This window comes from Anabas testudineus, chromosome 14 (assembly GCF_900324465.2).
Source record: "Anabas testudineus chromosome 14, fAnaTes1.2, whole genome shotgun sequence".
Classification (NCBI taxonomy): domain Eukaryota; kingdom Metazoa; phylum Chordata; class Actinopteri; order Anabantiformes; family Anabantidae; genus Anabas; species Anabas testudineus.
Genome location: NC_046623.1, coordinates 15,630,799 through 15,655,485, shown reverse-complemented (window position 1 = coordinate 15,655,485; position 24,687 = coordinate 15,630,799). Strand labels below are relative to the sequence as shown.

The 24,687-nt window shown below is 40.8% G+C and overlaps 2 protein-coding genes across 3 annotated transcripts; both read right to left on the bottom strand.

Annotated features, from left to right (window-relative positions):
• Positions 1-4,912: 4,912 nt before the first annotated feature.
• On the bottom strand, positions 4,913-14,328 carry LOC113170292 (four and a half LIM domains protein 1-like). 2 transcript variants are annotated; one of them, XM_026372328.1, is made up of 6 exons: positions 14,220-14,328; positions 6,785-6,972; positions 6,524-6,698; positions 6,267-6,436; positions 5,964-6,150; positions 4,913-5,760 (listed from the first exon to the last, which is right to left on the bottom strand). In XM_026372328.1, exons 2-6 carry the CDS (start codon positions 6,938-6,940, stop codon positions 5,609-5,611), a joined length of 840 nt encoding a protein of 279 aa, XP_026228113.1. In that variant the 5' UTR covers positions 6,941-6,972; positions 14,220-14,328; the 3' UTR covers positions 4,913-5,608. The 2 variants fall into 2 exon arrangements, with proteins under 2 accessions (XP_026228113.1, XP_026228114.1); XM_026372329.1 differs by lacking the exon at positions 14,220-14,328 and adding an exon at positions 10,712-10,814.
• A 185-nt stretch (positions 14,329-14,513) lies between these two features.
• Positions 14,514-24,542, bottom strand: LOC113169350 (sodium/hydrogen exchanger 6-like). The gene is made up of 16 exons (XM_026370690.1): positions 24,155-24,542; positions 23,523-23,722; positions 22,972-23,049; positions 22,667-22,743; positions 22,440-22,552; positions 22,207-22,312; positions 20,879-21,020; positions 20,618-20,723; positions 20,064-20,152; positions 19,183-19,296; positions 18,748-18,859; positions 17,880-18,033; positions 17,736-17,766; positions 17,556-17,644; positions 17,176-17,281; positions 14,514-16,981 (listed from the first exon to the last, which is right to left on the bottom strand). Exons 1-16 carry the CDS (start codon positions 24,540-24,542, stop codon positions 16,658-16,660), a joined length of 2,229 nt encoding a protein of 742 aa, XP_026226475.1. The 3' UTR covers positions 14,514-16,657.
• Between the last annotated feature and the right edge of the window lie 145 nt (positions 24,543-24,687).

The window sequence follows — 24,687 nt, the reverse complement described above, 5'->3', positions numbered from 1 at the left end:
AATCTGTTGTGTGTCACAGTCTCCTGTTATGGACACGTTGACTTTAACCTCGAAATAGAGTTCTGCAAAAAAAAAGAGCAACTTAAAAATACTTTGTTTCTTAAGAAATCAACACAAAGCTGTGATTGAGTGTATTTATTTGACAATAAATGATTAGACTGACCAGAAAAACTTGTAGGGCTTGTTGTGAAGGTGGTGGTGGCTGCACTGGTAGAAGTACTTGAGGTGGTGGAAACACTGGTAGAAGTAGTTGAGGTGGTTGTTGTGGATGTACTGGTAGAAGTACTTAAGGTGGTGGAAGCACTGGTAGAAGTACTTGAGGTGGTGGATGCACTGGTAGAAGTACTTGAGGTGGTGGATGCACTGGTAGAAGTACTTGAGGTGGTGGATGCACTGGTAGAAGTACTTGAGGTGGTGGATGCACTGGTAGAAGTACTTGAGGTGTGAAATGTGGCTGGGAAGAAAGTAGAAGGTGATGTTGCAGTTGTAAATATGGTGGTTGTGACTGGAGAGGGCTCTGTCACCATGTCAGGTTTGATGGTTGAGGATTCGGTGGTGGAGGCAGCAAAACTTTCTAGAAACAGAAGGAAAAAAAGAATTTGACACCTAGAATTGTACCTAAATGTGAATGGTGAGGACTAATTCTTACCAACGGGTGTGGTGTAGATGCTGTCTGGATCAGCCAGCAGACATAGCACATCACTAGCATCATAGGGGATGCTGAGTTGGGCGTGCATCTGTTTCTGCACATCTGCCACATTCATGCTGGGAGTAACACTTACATGAACCAGGCAGTCATACCTACAGGGCAAATGAAGAGTTACAGGTAATATGAAGTATTTTTACTGTCATCTACAGAAGGGGCGTGCAGGCAAGTTGGTTCTTTAAAAAGTGAATCAAAGTAGGGTTATGTTGTGTGTGGAGGAGTGATTGATTGGAATGAATTACTTATTTTTCATTTGATTGGCTCTTCTATACTTCCTGTTCTGCCTTACTTTACATTTACAAGATGTTTTGCTGAAAAATACAAACATATTATATACAGTTTTACATACCGTTACAGTTATCATGAATATATTTTGCAATGAAAGATTGGAATTTCAGCTATGAATCATGCATCTGATTAGGCCCATAGAGTAAAACAATAAACCAGAACCATGTTACCTGTTAAAAGGATTAGCCCACCTCTGCTGAAGAATGGAAAAACACATTACTGCACAGTAAAATAAAGCTTTTTTTAGATTAGAACACAGATTTCAGCCACAGAAGAGAGAATAGAGACACCTAGGAGGTCTGTTGAGGCCAAAACTATTAATATATGGAAACAAATTTATTTACTAAAGGCTTATAGTGTATGTCTGTAATATAAGATATAAGATAAACAGTGTTTATTTTGCAATGAAATCTTGTTCTCTGGTGGAAAACTATAATAATAAAACAGAAGATATCATACAGACCTCTCTAACATGACTGATGTCTGTACAGCAGTGGCTAACGCATATACATATACATATACACTCAGGCTCTAATGTGTTTGCTCACCCGCATGTGTTCATGTTTTACACGGCTCTCTTCTTCACTGGATCTGCGTAAAAGATCAGAGAAACTCCGTCAGCTCATGCTCCATCAGTTCCCCCTTTTTGACATATGTTATAAAATAGGGTTTATTTGCTGTGGCACAAGTTGACATTCATCTGCAGTTTATTACATGGTATAATCTGAATCAGGTGAGTCAGTGTAAACCTTAATCTCCTCCTACCCGGTTATTTCAAACACAGTCAGCCTGTGTACATGGATACCAGTCGGCAGCACTTCTTCTAGCTGCAGGAACAACAAACAGCAGTTAGCGAGTATTACAGCTCCTGATGTCGACTGCAGGGGAACAAAGCCAAGCTCACATCTGTAGTATATAATCAATCCTGTCATGTTCAGGTCAGATGCACAAAGTCTGTTCTCCTACCCAGCGAAGTGCTTTGTCTCTGGCCGTATAGATCTCTGTGTCGTCCCCATCAAAACGGAAGATGACAAACACCAGTCTCACTTCATAAAGAGACCATTCTGCCAATAAGCCAGACAGAATATAGAGCAGTGTTCACAAGTGGTACTCACTCATTTTCATGTTTCCATCGTCTGTTTTAAACCTTTCATTTAAGTGTTTTGGTGGCAGATGACTCATGTGAAGCATGAGACTCCTCTTTATAGTAAGTGAGTTTTATTTCTTGCCTTTATTTATGAGATAGTTATTAATGTCTTACAGACATTTATTTAAAACCTAGAAGCATAAATTGACTTTCTTGCTTAGCCAAGATACTCAAGTTATTTTCATTTCCTCACCACACTGCAGGTTGGAATCGGGGATTGGGGCACAGATCTGAGTGTCCCAGTTGTCCGCCTCCCACTTCACCAGGTCCCCCTCTGTACAGGTCAGTGATGTCACTTGCTGTGTGCTGCGCTCTCGCTCCCACATGCGAAACAGCGATAACTTGCCCATTGGGCTGGTAAACGGAGTCATCTGAAATTTGTTTTTCAGGATGTTAGCACCCAGTGTAAGTGTCCCGTGAGGTTGTAGTTTGGAGCAGGAGGTGTAAGACGAAGGTGTGTTGGCAAAAGCTAGGAGAGAAAAGACAGTACCATGTTTAAGTGTATTTATGGGACGATTACTCGTAGCCCTCATGTAACTTGAGCCTTGAGCTGGCAACACGACTCAACCCCAATATAAAACATAACTTATGAGAAGATAAAATGAAATAAAACAGACCACAAGATATTAAAACATTTACCTGTCAGGTTGCCATTGACGTACAGGTCAGGCCTGTCTTTAGTATGTGACCAGGTCAGGCAGAGCGAGTACCACTGTGACTGTTGAAACGTGAACGGAGGAGTTGTCCACTCCACCCCGCAGAGCCAGACCACTAAACAATCCAGCTTTACCCCCAAACCCAGCTCTGCATGTTCAAACTCAGGGTGACGGTACATGAAGGCGGTCCATGTTGAGGAAGGCCAGGCCTAGACATGCATGAAAGTCTTTCAGGTGTTCTGTCTCAAGAAAAACAGCCGTCAAACTTTTGGCAATGTTTATGTTTTTAATATAGTTTTTGTACCTCGAACTTCAGACTGAAGCAGACAGTGAGCTCCTGCAGGGCGGGGATGGAGACGTGAGACCTTAACTTCCAGTGGCTGCAGCCTTTGCTGAAGTACGCTGCCTCCCCCCACAGACTGAGCTGAGGTCCTGACAGCAGACACAGATTATATTAAGTAAGTTATTAACATTTGATTAGTTCTTCTCATTTTTATATTATTTAATTCACGTAATGTAGAAAGGTTTAGCTTATATCACTTTTATTAAAGATACAACAATTATTTTCAGTAACCTTTAATGTGTTTGTGTTAACCCGTGTTTTTATTGTGGAAATCTGACTCCTGTACGGTCTCTTATTTCTTCATAACACTCTTATTGTAAAAGTGAACTCAATTTGTGGACACAGGTGTTCGAAACAGAAGAGAAACGTTCATGAGGAACTAAAACAAATGAAAATGCTGTAGCTTCAACACAGCACCTGCGACATAACAGCATAACCATATAGTGTTTTACTACTGCAAACTGTATTTGTTTTAGATATTTACGGTCAGCTCAGTGACGTCCTCACAGAACTGCTGGTGTAGTCATGCAGGTTGTAATCAAAAAGACAGTCAAACAAGATAAATAGGGCTATATATGTATCACCGAACGTGATGTGCTCGTCTTTCTTTGTGTCGGTTTTCATGTTGTTAACTCAACATATAACCAAAACAAGTTTGTGAACCTTAAAATCTTAATATTCAATATTAAACCATTACAAAACCATTTACACCTTCTCCTACCTCGCTCCACAGTGGAGGCAGGACTCAGCAGAGACAGAGTGACTAATACAGTCAGGGATTGTTTAAGGGATATCATCCTCAAATCTAAAAAATTAAAAATAATTATTTTATAATAATTATTTCCTCTTCAGTATTTTTCATTCAGAAGCATCTTTGTGCATTAACAGAATAAAAACAGGTTTTACAATTTCTAAAAAACAGACTTTCACAGCAGTAAATGAAGATTTAGTTTTAACATTTTACTCATATTGATTTTTTTTTTTACGTGTGTCTAGTTTAATGAAACACTATTAAATCCTTAGAAAACGTGAAGACTTACCTTCATAAATAAAATAATCCTCAGAGTAAAGTACTCTTAGCAGTAAATCCTGCTCCGGACTCAAAAACAGTGATTTAGCTCTAGAAAGACGTTAGTGTGAACCGCAGACCTGCATCTGCAAATAGAGAGGATGTGACTGTGTGTGAAGTGGAACCAGCGTATTCATGCTTCGACTGATACGACACTGTAATTATACGTGTATTTACCTAAGTGCAGGTGAGGGAGAGACACTGTGACGAGACGGCGAGAGACGAAGAATGGTTATGTACATATCGGACATCATCTCGCCAGTCAATCAAATTAAAGTCAAGTAAAATAAAAAAAGTAATTGACTCCCTCACAAAGGTTAAAGTTTAAAGGGAGCTCATGACATAACATGCACTGCTTTCTTTTAGCCAGCTCACATAAAGCTAAATGAGTCTTCCAAGCTCCCAATGAAAACAGTACAGCAACCTTTAGTGGATTACTATGTGTTGTTCACATGATGTTGAAGATTTTCACCACAGGATGTTGATTAATGTAATTATAGTGTAACAGGGTCACTCTCTATTACCAGAGGTAGTATTACAACCCTTTGTGCCCCAGAATGAGGTGTGGAGGTGCAGGGTATTAAACCGAGCCACAGTTCTGGCACTGTCCCGCACCGATACATCTCTCCTGTGTAGTAGTGTTTGCAGTGGTCTGCTTGAATTCACTGAACGAAAACATGTAATTGACAAACGCACAACGGCACCTGGTTCGTATAAAACTTTATTATCTTTCCTCGGATGGAAAACGATTTAGAAAGTACAATAAACAATTACATAAAAAGATTTTGATTACTTAAAAACATATAGGAAGATAAAACATTTCATAGGCAGTAAAACAAGATATTATGTCACAAACATAAGCAGTTAAAAGCCTGAAAAATACAATTAAACTAATTAATTTCAAATTGATGTCAACTTTTTTTACAATTTAACACTTCAGCATGTTTATTAAAAGAGACGTTTCTCAACCATCAGCTCATAAAGATCAGTTAGCTTTGTCATAAAAGAAAACTACTTTGAAAACCATCTTTTATATGATGTATAATGTAGTATAGCTGCAGCTAAATTACTTCAGTACTTCATCCACTACATAGATTTTTAAGTGCATGTGGTTGAACATGCTCATTTCCCATTGTTCTGTATTTTTGTCTTATATTTTATGGCGTTCAAGGACACCGACAGAATCAGCAAGTTATTTAAATCATCACTCAATAGCATGCAGCATCAGGGGAAACAACAGCGGACATGAGTTCGACTTTGGATGTTCCCATTTATTAACGGGCACTCTCTCAAAATCAGTATACGATATTGAAATGAAGATTAGGTCCTTTATGTGAAAATAAAAACAGAAACAAACCAAACGTAATGACATAAACAGCTGTCAACAGACTCTGCGTCACTACTTGTTACCACAGTCGGTGCAGAGGATGTCTCTTCCCTTGGCTACGAAAGGCTTGTTGGACAAACTGAGGGAGCATCTCTTGCAGTTGAAGCAGTATTCGTGCCAGGAGCTGCCTTCGTAGTTCACAACATTCACTCCTTTACCAAAACCTGGAGGAGACGCAAAGGCTTCATTACATCTGCTGGTCTGAGTATTTTAACATTATCTATGTTGGAAGCTGTAGGTTTTAACTTTTAACTGAACTTTAATTTGTTACTATAATTAGTCTAATTTAGTTACGGTCATGTTTTAGTTTGTTGTCTTGTTGTTTAATCTGCTGACAACTTACTCCTTAGTGTTAATTTAATTTTACCTGTGATGGGGTTTTGGCAGCCGCAGCATTTCTTAGCCACACAGTTCTTGTAGCACTCGACACAGAAGACTTGGTCCTGGTGGTTGGTGAAACTTGACCCTGCCAGAGGCTTTGAGCAAGTGCTGCACACAAAACAGTGGCTGTGCCACGGCTGGTCCTGGTAGTTGACTCCACCGGAGCTTATGGGCTGGAGACGGGCAGAAAAGCAGAGCTAAGCATAGTATTAACACCGTTTTAAGGTAAAGGTATTGAACATTAAGGCACAAGGGACAAATAGTGGAGTTCCCTATTTAAAAACAATACCTTTTTGCAGCTGACGCACTGTTTTGCAAACTTCTTGTCATAGCAGGGGCTGCAGTAAATGTCATTTCCTTTGCAAAGGAAACTCTGTGTCCCTATTGGTCGTTTACAGTTGAAGCAGGTGAAACATTCATCGTGCCACGAGTTGCCTTTGTACTCCACACTCTCTGTGCCTACAAGACACAAGTGATGAGTAAGTACAACACACAGATAGTTTAAAGCAATGGGGCAAGTGTCAGGGCTTCCACTTCCAGTCTTACCGGCCAGGATGGATTTATAGCAGCCATGGCAGCGTGGGGCATCTTCTCTAGAGCAGCACTTTCCACACATGATGCGATCATCCTTGGTGCTGAAGGGCTCCTTGGCCAGAGGCTTGTAACACTTGGCACAACGGAAACAGTCCTCGTGCCAGTATCGGCCCTTGTGGCTGAGCTCCTGATGGAGGGAGAGAGAAGTTTAACGTACTAGGAGTAAAAAAAAGGGTCAAAGCTGTCCAACTGAACCTGTGAGGATGCTCTCACCTTAGTTTCCACAGAAATGGGTCGATGGCACTCGGCGCACGAGTGGGCGCAGAACTTGGTGTGGCAGCGCACACACACCGGCCGACCCTCACTGCGGACGAACCTCTTCCCACCGAGGTCTTCCCGACAGTAGAAACAGTGCGAGCTGTCTGCCATCGTCACAAGGAGGGAGGGAGGGAGACTCACATCTAAAACAAATAAGAGAAAAGGATACGGGAGGTAAAGTCAACATGACTGTAGCTAAAAAAATCTGGAAAACCACAGCAGTGAAGTGCACGTGTTAGTTTTAGTTTGTTTGAACATCAAGTTATCGTTTCAGTTCCTGTAGCCGACGTATCTGACTGAAGACACTGAGTAATTGAGGTTTGGTCATTTTGACACTTCGTAACTAGGTTTCAGGGTTGCATCACTGCGTTATCAGATTTTTATGCTACGTTGTTGAGCTGCTGTCAGCGTTAATGACCCTAAACCGCCCCAGAGGGGCGCTGTGGGTACATTTATTGTGACTAAAGAAGACGAGAACTGTGTTGGAGAAGTTAACCCAGCCATATTCACTGCTGCTGCTGAGCAGATGCCTCCCACTAGTTGCTCTGACACTGTATTATTTCTCTTATGTACAAGCATAGCAACCACTTTTACATATCTGTATTTCTGTGGGCCCACATGTGTGTTTGCATAGGTGTGTATGCTTATGTACTCTGTCATGTTCTTCCTCAACCATACATCTTATCTGTTCCCGATAAAACAGCTCAAACAACTGATAACATAAAGTCCAATGGCGGGTTTGAGAGGCAGACAAATAACCAACAACACATTTACATCCTTTACTTAGATGTCATTTCAAATCTTATTTTAAACAGAGAATACATTTTTAACCCAGTATTTAAGATTTTAAATGTGATACTTGTTCATTTTAAGTAAAGGATCTGAATACTGTCCCCATTCAGGTTAAATTACGATCCAAAACTGAATCGAGGGCAGCGCCCAATAATTAAACTGTATCTGCGTTTCCAGCATTTTCATGTATCAGATTTCTCACACACCAGCGTCCAAAACTTCTTCCCCCTAAAATACAAAACAGGCACAAACTTCCTAAACTTAGCACCAAAATCACCACGTTGATCACCATAACTCTGATCACAGAGCCGTGATTACAGGGTCAGGATCCCGGATCTCTGGTAAATAATACACAACACACAACGGCCAAATCACAGCTGCACAAACACAGAAATGTCGAGGAGGAAAAGCTTCAAGTCTAGTCGCTCAGTTATTTCCCCCACATCAAGTTCATACTGGTTGATTGTGAGCAATTCTCCCAATTACTCACAGACAGATTTTACTTTGAGTTTTAATTTGAGGACTCACAGCTTCAAAGAGCTGTTTTTAAGTTTAAGATTCTTAGAGTAATCGGGCAGTGAACGCATCATCTCAGTGAGATTCCTCATAGAAAGACCAGCTGTGTGCACATGAAGGAATTCCTGGTATGAATAATGTGGTAAGATCTGGAACGTGAGCAGCTCTTTGACAGAACCGACACACACAGACAACACACACACACACACACACACACACACACACACACACACACACACACATTGAGAGACGCTCCACTTCTTCCACAGACCACTCCTTCAGGAACCACCAGAGCCACAAACTATAACGCTCACGTCCTGGTTGAAGCAGCACAGTCAGTCATCCATGAGGAAGTCATGGGTTTGACTCAGCACCAACATTACAGTTCAGCTGATGTTTGTCTTTCTCGTTACTTTAGTTTAGCTCCTCAGCAAAAGTCAGACATCAGCCACAGGTGGACAGAGGTATTCGTAGGCTTCGCCAGGCGCTGTAACTGGATCTTTATGTCCCAGACTTGTACTACAAGTTGTTCTAGTTTAAGAGCTTGTTATTTGAAGGTTTTAGGTTAAAAATAGTTTTGCTTTGTTGAGATTAATGCCCGAAAAAGGATCTGGGATTACGGCGGGACGCTGAAATTAGAGTCGGCTTCTTTGTGTTTTGCCTTTTTTGGGCACTGATTGTGTTCAGAGCTCATTGTTTAGCTACAGATTAGTGTGTTACAGTGTAATTTAAAAATTAATTTAGTAGACAATATTATTTATTATATTTTTATATTATATTATTATTTTATGTGACTCACTGATTGTGATACTTTTATGAATAACTACAGTCAGTTCTCCTTGTTGTGTTTATGGTTATACATTAACTTATAATAGTAATCAACTATTTACCACGTTCTAAATGCTAAAATAAAGTAGAGCTGAGGCTCATGACCTTGTTTAAAAAACGTATCTGCTGAAGTGTGACCTCTGGCCACAGGATCTAAACACTGGGCTGGATTTTTTTGCCTTCCAAACAATAGAACCTGAAAATGAGTCTTAAATGAGGAGCTGATGCTGTTTGACAGATGTGGCCGAGGTTAAAGGTGCTACTGTTAATAAAGCCGATCAAATAACTTCTTTTGTGGTCTTGTCTGGCTGACAGACAGTAGAGCTGTAACTTGGGCTGCCTTCATGTGGCGTGTCCCTTCAGTGACCCGCCTCATTACCTATTAATGAAAAACCTGCAGTCGGTTTATTTGCTGACTGGGTGAGGTTATTTATCCATCTGCACATAAGGTGCAGCCTGCCAACAGCAACAGTCATTTGGTTTGTACCTGTTATAGTCTCTTAGTCTACAGTCCTACTCCCTTCCTCACTGAACTAACATCAACTTATATCTTTTTCAGATTTGCATCATTCTTCCTTCACAACTGCAGAAACGTGGCAGATATACTGATGGGAACAATGGCTGACAGGAAGTGAGCCAGAATCCACACAGGTCGGGGAAAAAATAAATCAGGTTTCGCTGACGTCAGACGCCTCTCAGGACAGTGTTGCTGCATGTCTTTACTTTGTTTTTCAGCAATAAATATTTTTGCTGGGTCGGCACGCAACAGCACGTTTACATCACCTTCTCCAGGAAAGTGCCAGAACAAAATCTGTTTGATCACCATGGAGACGTGGAGACGTTTAAACGAGATGTTAAGATGCGTCACGCAGTCGCAGCCTGAGGTGGAGTTGAAGGCAGCGCTGCAGCCAAGGAAAACTGTGTGTGCTCTTGTATTAATCACACTGTGGGGACATAAATCTGTCCATAAAGTCACATTATGGGAACCTGCAGCCATGATGTGAGAGGGGGAGCATTTCCTGGCTTTCGGTTCATAAAGAGTATGAAGTGGTTTTGGTTAAAACATAATAAGGTAGTGTGACGTGCTGTATGTGGGACTGCCTAAAAATAAACGACAGTGTCCGTGTTCTTGGTACTAAATGAAAATGTCGTCCCGTGCAACACTGCAGCTCACCGTATAGTGTCTGATAACAATGGAGGTCCCAGCAGAGAAGAATAAGCTCTATCAGATTTGGCCTGGGGTGCACACATAAATCTTGTTAGTGGGATCAGGTCGTTGTTGGGTTTGGTCTCCTCTGGTATTTGTTGACAATAGGAAACCTATCACCAACCTGATCCTTTCAGTTTGGTTAAGTCTCCGTGCAGTTTGCAGCCACCCAGTTTCAAAACATTTCAAAACTACTGGGGATTTATTTTGAAATCTCTCCCAAATCCTTTCACCTTTTCCTTTCTTCTCACACACACTCACTCTGTGTTTATCCTCTTTACACCTCTGTTAAAGTTTCAGCCACCTGACTGTAATAATCACAGAGCCAACTCCAACCTACCACCCTGGAGATGTGTGGTGTAAAAACAAAGCAGAGAGAAGTGACATCATGTCCTGTGCAGGAGGAGAAAATCAGACGCACTTTAAAAACACATGAGCCATGAAAAAGAGAGCGAGAGAGAGAAGACACCAGCTAGAACGCACACGATCAGATAAGCTGGAATAATGTGTATTATTTTAGAGAGTCTGCATGTACCAACCGTCTGTGTGCTGGCATGAGCTTATCACTGAAGAATGTAGTGGAAAACTGAGGAACAGGAAGTCTCCATCAGAACCTAAAGTTGGCACAGCCCAGCGACACACACGCACACACACACACACACATGCTGTGAATGCTTTAATGTTCCAGCTATACGAACTGTGTTTAGATTAAAATCTCGGTGACGCCGACAGATTCAGGTTGTTATAAACCCTGGCGGAGCTCATGTTACGATCAGTGTGTGCTGCAGGTGTGAGCTCAGTGTAGACCTGCCTTCGAAACATGTCGTCATGGACTTGGCAGCTGGTTGAAAATAGCTCTTCATGGGACCTGATGATTTAAAGACACATTGTTGGAATAGTGACTACGAAACATGCATTTAAATTTCATCTTGATCTGGAGCTAGAAGCCGCATCTGAGCTGCTACGAGTCTTATAGATTGAAAGTTAACAGAGCTTTTTACTGAAAGCTGCTGCTGTAAGCTACAAAGATGAGAAGTTAGCAAGTTTAATTTAGTAAAAACAATTAAAAAGACGTACACAGTGTATATTAGGTCCTACAAATAAGTAATAATGGGTTTGAAATGTGTAGGAACGCTGTCTCCATGTCAAGTTTAGTGGTGATAAGAGGTCACTTAGTGTTAAAATGTCAAGTCGTGAGTGACGACATAATGATGCTGATTGTTGTGAAAGAAATGACCTTTAAATTGTGGAAGTCTGAATGTTTGTGGTCAGAACTTAGTGATGGACTCAGCATGTTTAGACATCCTGCTGTTTTAAACGTTAATACTTAACGGAACCTTTTTTTTTTACATTTTAATTCAATATCTGTGTCTATGTCTCAACCAACAAAAACCTCAGAGACCAGACTGCATCGCACCACCATCGTAAACAGACTGCTACGTTACCAGATTAGTCGGATGATTCTTTTTATTCACGTAAATCTGTATTAGCTCAGTGACTCTAGGTGGAATCTGCAGGTAGGATACAGTGGGTTTATTAGAGCTGGTCCATTATTAACACTCAGTGAAATAGTTCAGTTTTACCTTTATCACGACCCAACTGCAACAACATGACCCTGAGCGTTCCCACCTCTGGTTCCACTTACACAGTTATTTGAGACTGAGCTGTGAGTTCAGCTAAACATTTGTACCCCGCATCAGTCCGCAGAGATAATTGTTTTATTTGGCCCTGGTGAACCACATTCCAGACGTTGAAATGAAGCCGATACAACAAATGTTGAGATGTCGTTTGTCGAGTGAGGTTGAAGAAAACGCAGCATGTCCCGCTTCACCAGGACGGAGATGATCGTTTTAGCAGAAGCTGCTGCTTCGCTGTGTACACGTGCTGTTTTCCTGCTCCCTCCCCAGTCTCACATTCATTACCTTCAAAACCCTCAGCTGCAGCGTGGTGAGTCCAATCTGTGACATCATCTGCACCAGAACTGTTCAGTTGGAGGATTACTGAAGGTCCAACAGTTTAACATTTAATGGTAAAACAATCTAATGTGCATTTAGGCCCTCAGTGCTGTCTCGAGGGTGTGTTTACGTCCTAACTTTTCCAGTCTCCTCTCATAAATCTCAGTTTCTAACCGTCCCTCCACACACGTATCCGAACAACAAACTCTCATTTGGTGTTCTGATGGTAAAGGAAAAGCTCTTTAGTTTGGTGAGAGGTTCTGTTCCAACTGTGCATGTGTAGTCTCACTCATTCACACATAATCTCTAAATTATAATGGCACGCTCCACCCAGCCCTTCAGAAATCAGTCATAGAGTTAATACTAGCTCAAACAAGCCTCAGAGTGACTACATGTTGGTTTGTATATTGATTATTATCTGTGATCTGACTTTGTCCTAGAATAAAGTTACATCCAGACAGAGGTTACACACTAAAAACTCAATGTCAGTTTGTCCATTTTACAACTACTGGTTAGTGTCTGCACACCCAGACACATCACAATAGGCTTTAATGGCTGAAGGTCAAAGATAAGACGCTGCCAAGTCTCTCAGTGAAAGTGTTTTTCACCTTCATCTTGTCAAAGTGCTAAAACTGCACAACTCCATTAAAACCTCTATAAAAATAACTCTACTGAAAATATGAGTTTACCGCTGGGGATCAATGAAAAGCGAAACACAGCGTCTGCGTCCCATTTACAGTCGATCCTATTAAAATCACAGCGGGCTCGACACAACAGGGAGTTACCAAAACGTAAAGTCAGACAAATTGCATAAAGTTTTACGAGCCTGTGACGTATTTTATGGGCCTGAGCTCATGGTAATTTCTTTAACATGCAGGCACTTCATGGTGTGTGTGTCTATCAGGCAGAAAAAGGTCAGTCGCACATGTGGGTCCTAGTTTACTTACTGTGTGTTATACTGTGATAAAAACAGCAAGTACTTCGGTGTAACCTTTAAAATCAGCAGTACTAACTATGAAGTCCACATTTTATATGAAGATTTCCCACCAGTTGCAACATTTCTAACTTTTCTAAGCAGCTGGATGGTGTAGTGGTGGGTGGGCTGTGCCATTATAACTTAAATTAAGTAATTACTGCGTTTATTCTATTCCAGTAAGAGTGTATAAATAACTTATTCTATTCTTTTTGCAATATTTCCCTTAATAATTTCAATTTCGTTTCTCTTTAGACCTGAATCTAACCCCAGAAGAATATTAACTGCTTGATGCTTCACCAGCGGTGGAAGAAGTGTAGAAATACTCAGAAGTCCTACATTCAAAACTAAATCCTAAAGAGTTATCATTCAATTATACTTCGAGTAGCTAAGTGTTATTGTATGTTATGTTATGTGTTATTATAGAGAAGCCCATGGCAGGACAATATATGATACTGGATTATAATCCATACTTTTACTCCAATATATTTATTCTACATGTTTAGTTTCTTTTTGCAGATTTAGATCCTTATCCAAATGTTAATTAAAATATAATAAATAACCACCTGTTTAGATTATATGTTGTCTAAGGAACTGTTTAACTACAACAGTCAAATAAATGCAGTAGAATAAATAATAATGTTCAGTCTGAAATGTAAAATATTATGTGCAAGCTCCTCATAACTAGAAAACTACAGTACACATCACATACATGGATATGAACACACACACACACACACACACACACACACAGGACAGTAAAAAAACAGCAGTACAGGAATTTGAATTGACCTCTGTGATGCTGTTTTTGCTTCAGTGGTTCTACTTCCTAACTGGAAACACATTTCAGGAGCAGCCAAGGCTCCTACGAGCCAGCATGTAAGAGTAACACACACACACACACACACACACACACACATGTAGTCAGTCAACGCCCCGGACTTTAAAGCTTGTTTCACTTTCCAGGAATCAAACAATAAAATCAAATGTACAGATCAGGATTTGTCACATGCAAGTCGAGCAAGAACTGCTCGGTTCTGCCAAAACAAACGGGTTTAGTAGGAGCAGGTTCTGTTAGTCTGGACAGTAACAAGGAGCGGACCTCATCGTCCAGCTTACCCGGTTCCGAGTGATGGGTGCAGCGGTGGATGGAGGCGGCGGAGCTCCGACCCAACGACACCGTCCCACGCTGCACGTCCTCCAGTCTGCGCCTGCGTCAAGTCAGACGCAACCAACACGGCTCGGAGCGGAAACCCCGTCAGTGACTTTCAAAGTAAATCCGGAACAGACGCCTTCAAAATAAAAGGGATTGTGAAAAGTACATTGTGAGAATTAAGAAACGGAGAGAGAAATTGAGTTATTATTATTTTTGTGGCTAGAGAAATTAAAGAGAACAGATCTGTCAATTGCAAGAGTTGGTTTTATTTACATCCAGTACACTAGTAAGATGTCTGACTGAAGAGACACAGAAAAAGTTCAGGACACCACAAGAAATAATCTATTAAATCTTAGTTCACATATTAAAAATATTCACATATAGACCTATTGCAGGTCTGCTTTTCACAAATACAAACATCAAATGAACTTTCTACCAACAGTAGAAACATAGTCCAACATTTAGTTTAATTACAGTTGCTTTTCCAAGAACTGTTTCTTTATATTTTATTTTCCCATATAAATACAGTTTTCCTTTATTTTTGAAACAATTTAAACAAGAAATTAAATTAAAAGCAAAAAAAGACTCCACGTCTCCTGATGATTATGCAGAAACTCACATTAAGTAGATCTGGAGAATTAAAACACGTGCAGCTTGATACATTCAAAACAAACATTTTTACATTTGAAATTGTAATTTTACCTTAACATGAATTTCTGCGTCAGTTATAAAAATCTGTCCTGCTCAGCTGAAAACTGCAATACATCTCTCACTGAGGTGCTAACACAACAGACAGGCTAAGTGGTGCATCACAAACACTGCAGCAGTAAAGCGATGGTGACATCCTCCTGTGTTCTCGTATCTTTAGTATCTTCCACTAATTGTTTAAAACGCCACCTAAACCTTCTGACAAAATACACTGTTCACAATAGTTTTAATGGAAAACTAGTGTTACTCACCATTAATGTACAGTAGTTTAGTTTGCACTCTTTTGACCTAGTGGCTTAATTATATTGAGAATACAATATTGAACATTAGCAGAAGAGTTCAGAGTCATATAAAACAAAACAGGAAAACTCATGTTACTGCACATTTGCAAATCAAATATGTACAAATCTACATTAGATAACTGAATTTCTGAAGAGGCACTTTAATTCAAAACAGTTCAGTCAGCCCTCAGACATCTTTGATGATGCAACATCACAAAGACATGGCAGTACGTTGTTTTTTTTTTAACCTAGAAATGGACATTAGCCCTAAGAACCACAATCAGTAGATTAGCCATAAACACACACACACACACTCGCGCTTGTAAAATACACACACAGGGAAGCTCTGGTTTCCAAATATAAAATAGAAGCATCTGCTACAGTACACAAGGGAGATATTTCTTTAACATACTAACACTGTGCTCCTGGAATGAAATCCCGCCTCCCTCGTGACTTCCCTACTGTGCAGTCGTAGCGGTTTTATGAAAAGGTGCCAAACTGGAGCATTTCTCCACCGGAAAAGCCTCATTAACAACAAGGCAAGATAACTGTTAATGACACACTGCAAAACAATAAATAACTTAAATACATCATTACATAAATAAAATCAACAGTCTGCCCAGGAAGAAAAGAAGCAGACGGTGGTAGAATTGAAGGTGGTGGAGACGCTCCTGGACACTTGTGAAGCAGTTTATCTTTGGTTGATTCTTGACCTAATGGTAGTTCATGTCAGTCTATGACTGTAGCTAAAAGTTATTCTCATTATTAATTAACTTGATGCTTTTTTTTTTACTAACCATTCATTGACTGGTCTTTGAATTAATGTGCTGTGCTCAAAGTCCACTCTAGGTCTCTAGCTTGTTTGTTCTGTTGCTCTTTAACAGCACCTGTAACAGCGACTGAAATGCCTTAAATGTAACATAGTGAACGTCTTCTTACAAATACTGAAAGGAAGTGGACAGATATAAGACCTTTTGTCAGGAGCAACATCACCATGGAGAAAAGGACAAACTGCTTATAAAACCGTTTTAGGGACAGCCAGAGGGAGTTTGAGGTGTTAGCAGAGCACAGATAAGTACTGGCATATCGCCACAGTAGTACAAACTTAGGAGCAATTACTAAAGCCCCGCTTCTGCCTCCTCATGGGACTAAATGTGCACTTTGCATAATTTGAATGTATATATTTGAGGTGTTCTTGATTTACAGTATCATACCGTACGCGTGACATTCAAAATTACAGTAATCCACACAAATAGTGGCTTAAATCAAGCACACCTCAACTCCGTCACAAAGCTGAGACTAGTTTAAAGCCACATTTGAGACAGGTGGGATACAAAACGTTCAGGTGAAGTCAACTTAAATGATTAATGATTTTTCAATTGACAAAGTGCATCGTGACAGTGGAAGCGATCTTACAGTCTGTGCCTCCGAGGGTCAGAGTGTGGTGGAGAGGGTGGAGGGGGCAGGGTGACAGTGGTTGGAGGCTCCACTGGGTCATCCATTGGTAGGACCAGACGCGTGCCCCTGATTGCCACTTCATGTTCTGCCAGGCCCAGCTCGTGATCCAGACCTTCATCACACAGGCCGCCCCCGGTGCTGTTGGTGGAGGATCGATTGCGGTTGACGGTGTGGGATCCAGATGCGTCTGTGCTGACGGTGACATCGGCATACATGGAGCTCACGTTGGCATCGTTCAGGATGAAGTCAGAGTCATCGTCGTGGAGCTGACCTTCATTCTGGTGAGGTACAAATGGAACCTGTGACTCCTAAACTGGAGCTTCAGTACAACACTAGGCTACATCTTCAATTTGTTCTAGTTCATTTTAAATGTGTTAAAACAGGAGTATGTTCAGGTCATGACACTATTAGATGTGTAAACCTCTACATTCTTCATATGGTCAAACACAGGACTGCATTACTGTTTCCAAACCTCATAGGCCTGTGGGCTGGTGAGGCATCGTGCCAGCGGTCCACAACAAGAAGGCAGCGTAGCAGTAAGAGGAGGGCCACTGTGGGTCAGGAGGGGTTTCAGGTAGCTGGTGAACAAGCTTCTGTCAAGGACTAAATTTAAACACATTTACTCTCTATGGGATTCTTAATAAGTCAGAAATCTAGTTCAGCTGTAATAATTATAATAACTGAAATAATATTGTGTGTCTGAATCTGCAAAAGAAACTTCTATGAACTACAGAGAAATAATGTTTATATCTTAAAGTTTGTAAAGAGCACCCTCTGGTGTTCGAAGCTGAACTTAGCAGCTACAGTTCTCAGACATAATTTCAAACATATGATCCACTGCTTGAAGGATACTTGTGGTCGAAGTTATACCAGATCCTGAAGGGCCAGGCACTCTCGTGTTTGGTGTTCCTCCACTGTGACCCACCCAACACAGCTGAACTCTGTTAAGCAGAAAAAGCATCATTACTTACTGTTTTATTTCTTTTTTATTTCATTTCTGAAGCTTTAAACTCGGCTCAAATGATTACTTACAGAGTTTTCTTGATCAGAGTCCACACCCACCCTGAAAAAGAAGAAAAAAGCAACAGTGATTTAACAGATAAACTCATTTACTAGATGACCTGAAACATGCACACACACAAAGACAGGTGCATACAAACGCATGTTCATGCTTACGGTATACTCATGAAGGATAGCATGGGCGTGGTGCCCCCTCCACAGATCCAAACAGTGAAGAAGACAATCAGGAGGGTGGTAGAGAACATCATTTGACGGGCGTAAGTCTCTGTATCCCGAATTGCAAGAGCAAAGGCCATCGCCCCGCGCAGTCCTGGAAGAGGTGGAACACAGGGCGGTGTGGCAGGGAGATGGAGTGGCACACTTTTTAATGTTTGTGGCTTCAGGAAGAATTAAAACCCCTTCACTTTTTGCACACTTCGTGTGATCTTGCCCCCTTGAGCCACACAAAATTACTGCTAAATAGGCAGACTGAGATGGTCTCTTCTTCCAGATTTCCCCGTCCCTGCACTGCTCTGTTACACTGCCCACTGGATTCTTGGTCACCTCCCTGACTAAAGCCCTTCTTTCCCAGTTACAGAGTTTGACCAGTTTTAAGTCCAACTCAAGGAACCTGGGAATACTCAAAGCTTTATTAATGATTTTCTACACTTGACCTGCCTTGTGTCTGGCTCTAATTTTCTCCGACAGGTCTACTAAGAGCCACAAAAAGTTAAAGGGTCATGTTGCCGTTTTTTCTGTTAATATTTTCCTAACAACTGCATATATACATATATATCAGACACATGTAGGGGATTTTTACTAATGCCTGTTTGAACAGTAAATGTTAAAACGTCAGCAGAAATAGGGGCTGTTAGTCATAACAATGGTGTAACTGAGTAGGTGGAAGGCTGCTGTTACACAGGAGCCTGTGAAGCACAACATTATCAAGGTTGTTGTTTTTAAGTTTCCACTGACAGTTTGGAACCAGGACCAGGTGGTATTTTAGCAGCAGTATAAACGTTAAGGCCCCAGAGAATTAACATACCTGCAAACATCATGACGTGCTGGAGGTTTGCTCCGATCTTGTTCTTGCGGCCCAGGTTGAGCAGAAAAGACAAAGGGTAGATATTTGCTGCTCTGCCCAGAAACACTGCCACCTACATCACGCAGTAAGTTAAGGACACAGCTGTATAATACAATACCACAGTGCAGGCAGGAAACTAATCGTGGGTTGTTGATTTGGAAATTGAAACTTGTAGGTGACTAATCCCTCTTTTAAAAATGTGTTCTCAGTTTCAACTGCTTGTACTGTTATTCTAGGGCCTCACATAATAGTAACAAACTATAGGTATGAGAGCAGCTAAAATCTTTCTGTGACTGAAAAGAAGTGCAGCATAAGGAACAGACTAATTTATCAGATAGCCTGTCATCTCTAGAGGCCTCGATTTGTTTGTGTGGCGCAGGACGGAGTATAGGATACAAAGGCTCCAATGATGAACAAAGGGTTGAAAACATGTGACTGGAAGGAGAAGAGAGTGAGACCCATGTAGGAGAAGATGAAGTTCTCTGCCAGGAAGTGCAGTAGCTCAAACAACTGATGGGAAAGACACAGACAACACATACAATAAATACCAGGACAGAAACTGTAACTGAAAAACAATTAGGCTGCATTAACGTCACTTTGCATGTTAATTATCATGTGGAGATTTCCTGTAAAAGATAATTAAGGTACAACCCACGTGTGCCCAAACTGTCAACTGTTATTGTCACTTATTGACAGACATGTTGGACGTTTATTTTAATTTGAATTCTACCTAACCTATCAGAAACACAGTGCTGTACTTCAAAAAGCCAAAACCTCTTCCCTTCTCAGTAGTTTCAAGTCAAGTCAAGAAGCTTTATTGTCATTCCAACCACATATAGCTGAAGCAGTACATAGTGAAATGAGACAACGTTTCTCCAGAACCATGGTGCTACATAAAACGGCAACAAGACAAACATGGGGCTGAGGACTGCTAAGTTGTCCTAGCAAAACACATAAAGTGCATCCTGTGCAACCTAGTGCAAACAGTGCAAGAACACAAAGAAAAAGTGCAGACAGACGTCAGAAGACAGTGCAAAAACAGAACACAAAACACAAAACAGCAGCGACCAGTAGCGGAAATGAATACAATTTACAATTGAAGGATGGACATTTCATTCAGGACATTTCCCTGTATTTATTCTATTTCTCTACTACTACTACTACTGCAAATAATAAATAAACCTGCTAGTATTAGTATAAGTATAGCTCATTGCATAATGTGTAAATGCACGCTGTTAGATAGTAGGCACAAAGTAGTCATTAAGATTGCATTTTACCTGTTTGGTCCTGTCCTGAGATTCAGGGGAGAGATTGTTGTAGGTGTAGTGAGCCTGAGTGATCCCACAGAACAGCACAGCTACTACACCTGAAGAAACAACAAAACAAAGCAGAAACAGATTAATCTCACCTATCGTGAATCATACCCAACTGAAGAGCTTAAATTTACATTTAAAATGTACTTTAAGTTTGTCAATTATAATCAATACAAAGAGTAGGAACAGAACCTAAGGTGAAAACGTAGTACAATTGAAGAAAAAATAAATAAAAATGACCTTAACACGTGAACAATGCTGTGTGCTGTGCTACTGTCATGGTTCGGAGAATAATGATGACTCAAGTTCTCTGATTCATTCATAAACATGTTTTTTAACTTCCTAAGAAGAACATCTTATAGATCTTATCTTATATAATTGTAAAACAAGTCAAAACTAACTCTTGAGTCTATAGCAAAGAGGCATAAAATGACTAAAAGGTCACCAGAAAGTAAAGTTCTAGGACTCAAGCTAAATCTAAATTACATGTTTAAAGTGCATGTAGGAGTGTTGGATACCTGTGAACCCGCAGGCTTCAGCCAACAGGAACGTGCTCCAGGACATGAGGAAAAACAAAGCTGTCTCCAGCAAGGAGAAGTCCCTCAGCTTGGTGAACTTGGTCACGTGATAAAAAGTAAAAGTCAAGGTGTAAAACAGAAACTGGCAAATCCACACCTGCATGCACACCTGTAGCATGTATAGATGTGTTCTGTTTGTGTATGTCTAACTGTAAATAGAAATGTATGTTATGTAATTGTAGCAAACTTGTGTAAAGATATGAGAGCAGTCATGACTCCAGTGGCCACTCCAAGAGCCAATGATCCACTGAAAACTCCCAGGAAGATGCCGAAGGATTTCAACATGGCCATGGCCTCGAAGCTGTGGCTGTTGTCTCCTGCAGGCTGGTACGCCACAATGGAACTGAAATAAAAACATTTAAAACATTTACATGTAAAAAGGAAATGAGACGCTGAAAGTGGTTTCCAGGTAAGGGGAACTAGCACAGACTCACACAAACAGAGAGGTTTTTCAATATGAGCTCAGGCATCAAATTAAACCTGCAACAACCCAAATCCAATTCAGATTTTGATTTAGATGATTTTGATTAGCCTTTAAAAATGTAACACATAGCACACATGAACTGGAGTTGGGTTTTACAGTTATAAAAAGGGAGAAATTTTGGGTCTTACATGCTTAACTTTAATTGGATTTATCAACTCTATGTGGTTGATATCCAGTAAGAGTAATAATAGGTTCTGTAGTACCTAATTCAGATGCTACAAATGAAGTCAACAGCAAAGCAAATCACCAGCCCTAATATAGTAATGAAACATTCCCACATCTACATTATCAAAACTTTAATTAAAACTTCTTAATTTTCAGGGTCAACAGAACGAAGACAAACTGAAAATTATGCAAGGAATGCTTTTAAAAAGGGCTCCAGTGCCGGGGGAGGGGTGCAGGGCAGGCCAGTAATCATCCTAATCAGTGGTTCAACACTGAGATGATGAGGTTCTAACTCTACAATTCTGCCACCGCATCCACACAAAAAGCCCACCGACCCATTGTGGAGAGTCAGTGTCTGGTTTCCTCCCTGCCATTCCTCTGTCCCCTCTGGCCAGACTCCATCATTTCCTGGGGAGCGCACAGCTCCAGCCCCCTCCTCCCTAATCTGTTTCTCCAACCGGAGAAGAACGCTGCATACATACGTACAGGCAGGCGGTGAACGACACAGATGGATTAGGAAGGCAAGCAATGAAATGACAGGGACTGGTGTCAGTAACATTAGGACCATTCACATGTAACATACAAAACACACATGACACATTTCTGTGCACATTGTTGAGAGGTATTGGACTGTTATTGTTCCTCCTGTCCATACTGACCACAAACGTATCCCTTCCTAACAGAACTTAAGAACACATATTTGCACAATTTGTACCTCCAACACAAGGACATGTGGACATAAGGAATGATCACAGCAGCTAATTACTTAAAATGTACATCTTGACAGATTTAAAATAACGTGAACTTGTTTTTTTCTGTTGCTTTGGTGAAATACTTTTGCCGTGTGTGTATATTTCTACAGTATGTAATTAATGCTTACGAAGAGAGGACGATGGCCACAGCATCATTGAGGACACTCTCCCCAAAGAGTAAAGCATACAGGTCCACATCTACCTTCAGCTCATTAAAGATAGCCAGCACTGTCACTGAGACACAGAGGAGAAAAAAACACAAGCAAGGAAAGTTGTAAGCAGAAAGATAAAGTGACAAGCGGCCTCCATGTTTATCAGTATGGATAATATGAATACTGTAGGCTCATGTGGCGTTATCTACCTGGGTCTGTTGCTGAGATTATGGCCCCAAAGAAGAGGCAGTCAGTAAAGTAAAAGTCTCCATCGAGCTGGCCAACGAGCTTCATGAACCACACAAAGCCATACATGATCAACCTACAAGTAAAGACAGACATGTACAAGTCATAAGGGTCAAATTCTTCTGTGAGTCTGAATAAAATGAAAAACTGAAACCTCTGATGTTATGTCAGTCATTACTACATGACTCACCCAATAACAAAGCAAGATATAACTGTTCCCATGAAAGCATAGGCCAAGATGGAGCCGATGTTTCTGAAAAAATGTCTCTGACGAACACAAGGATAAAAGTTTATTAAACCTGATCTTGTCTAATAGTGGAGTTTAGACTTAATATTACATGAGGACAAATGCATGACACAAATATATATGACAAATCACATGCAAAGTAACAGCATAGCAAATTACACTAAATTGCATGAAGTAATTTGCATGCAATCTGTATTTGCATTGGATATGTAATTTCCATAAATGATAAATCCCTATGATTTTCTCACCCTCTTCAAACTGTAACCAGCATGGAAGATGATGGGAGGCAGCAAAATGTTGAAAAACACTTCTGGGTCAAACGTCACCTGAAGGCAGAGGTAAATTTTAACCAGTTGTACAACAGTAAGTTCTCCAACTTTCCAAATGGCATGATATATATCCTCTGTTGTAAACAGCCAACATTTTTACATCAAGATCATAAGAAGATAAATCGAGGGTGCTCTTCCAACAAATGCTCTAGAAACTTTTACTTCCTAAAAGTCCTAGAACTTTATCCAGATTGACAATTCTTCCTCATTGTGGATGACATTTCAACAGCAGGGCCAAATGCTCAGGATGACTAAGCAAATTCTGTCCACTGATATATCAACAGAAAACTGTCATCTTTCAAGCCATATGAGCACATATCCTATAACCTTTAGAAAACACTGAAGCTACAATGATACAAAAAGTCAGTACAACTGTTACAGCCAAACATTTTAGTTGAACCGCTTATGAAAACATCTATAAAGGATATTTCCCTGTCCCTAACTGTGGATCATTTCTGACACGTCCTTGCCTTCCTCAGCATCTCATCGTCCTGCACTTGGTGACCTTTGCCCTGGCTGACTTCGCCTCTCAGGGTGTACTCATAGAATCGGCCGCTGACGTTGACCAGCAGAGTAGCAGGGCTGGCGTTGACGGCACAGCTCAGCATCACATCACTCATGCTCTGGGGAACATGGACGCCAAACCGCAGGATCACACCCACCAACAGACCTGCACACAGGGGGAACGAGGCAAAACAGTAAATATCATGCGTGCAGAGAAATTAGGTGACCTTCTATTTTAAAAACCTGCCTTTGGTTGTGCTACATCCTTGAATTAGATTGGGGTCTTAGAAAAAATTATGTTAATTAGGCTAAGTGAATTATTCTGAAAGGGGTGCTGCAGGTGTCTGACTAGTTAAAGGGGTTAATGAGTTGTTTTCTTATAGCTTATTTCCAATATGACCTCATATTCTATTTTAACACACACCTACAACACCTGTACGACCATGTATCTGACTGAGCCTCCCTCTTCTACACTCAAATCTAACACTAAGCTGTCACATTGGTTTTCTGGTGAATGAATCATAGCCAGCTAGCATTAAGCTAAGCTAGCTTAACTAGCTGAATTAGCAGCAGTTAGAACTCAAGTTGGAGGTTTTACCGTAGATCATGGCGAGTCCGGTTTCGTGCAGGAACCTGAATCGCTGGTGTTTGAACAGCCATATGGTTAAAATGGTGAGTGTTAGGAGCATTATGAATATGAGCAGGTTGGCACTGTCCTGTCGGTGGCTCTCCTCAGCCATCATCTCAGTTGCTGCCTTGTCCATCGCATTGCTCTCACCCTGGCTCCCGACAAGCAAAACTGTCAACAGAAAAGGCAAAGACAGGAGTGATTTCGACGGTCCCACACTAAGAAAGCCATTCCTGGAGTAGCCCATGGTGGCTTTGTGTCGATAAACTAGCGTCTGTTCTGTTGTGAGATGTGACACTGACAGCTTCTGGCAAAACACTGCAACTTCCGGGTGTTTCAAAATAAAAGTCCCCCTCATGACTGGTGCTTTGAAAGTTTGTTGTTACACTAAACAAGACGAAACCACTAGAAATGAATACCATAATATCATAACACGGGTTAGATTATGTGAATAGAGCAGATATTTATTAAAAAAAACACTTAACTACCATAATAATGACAGG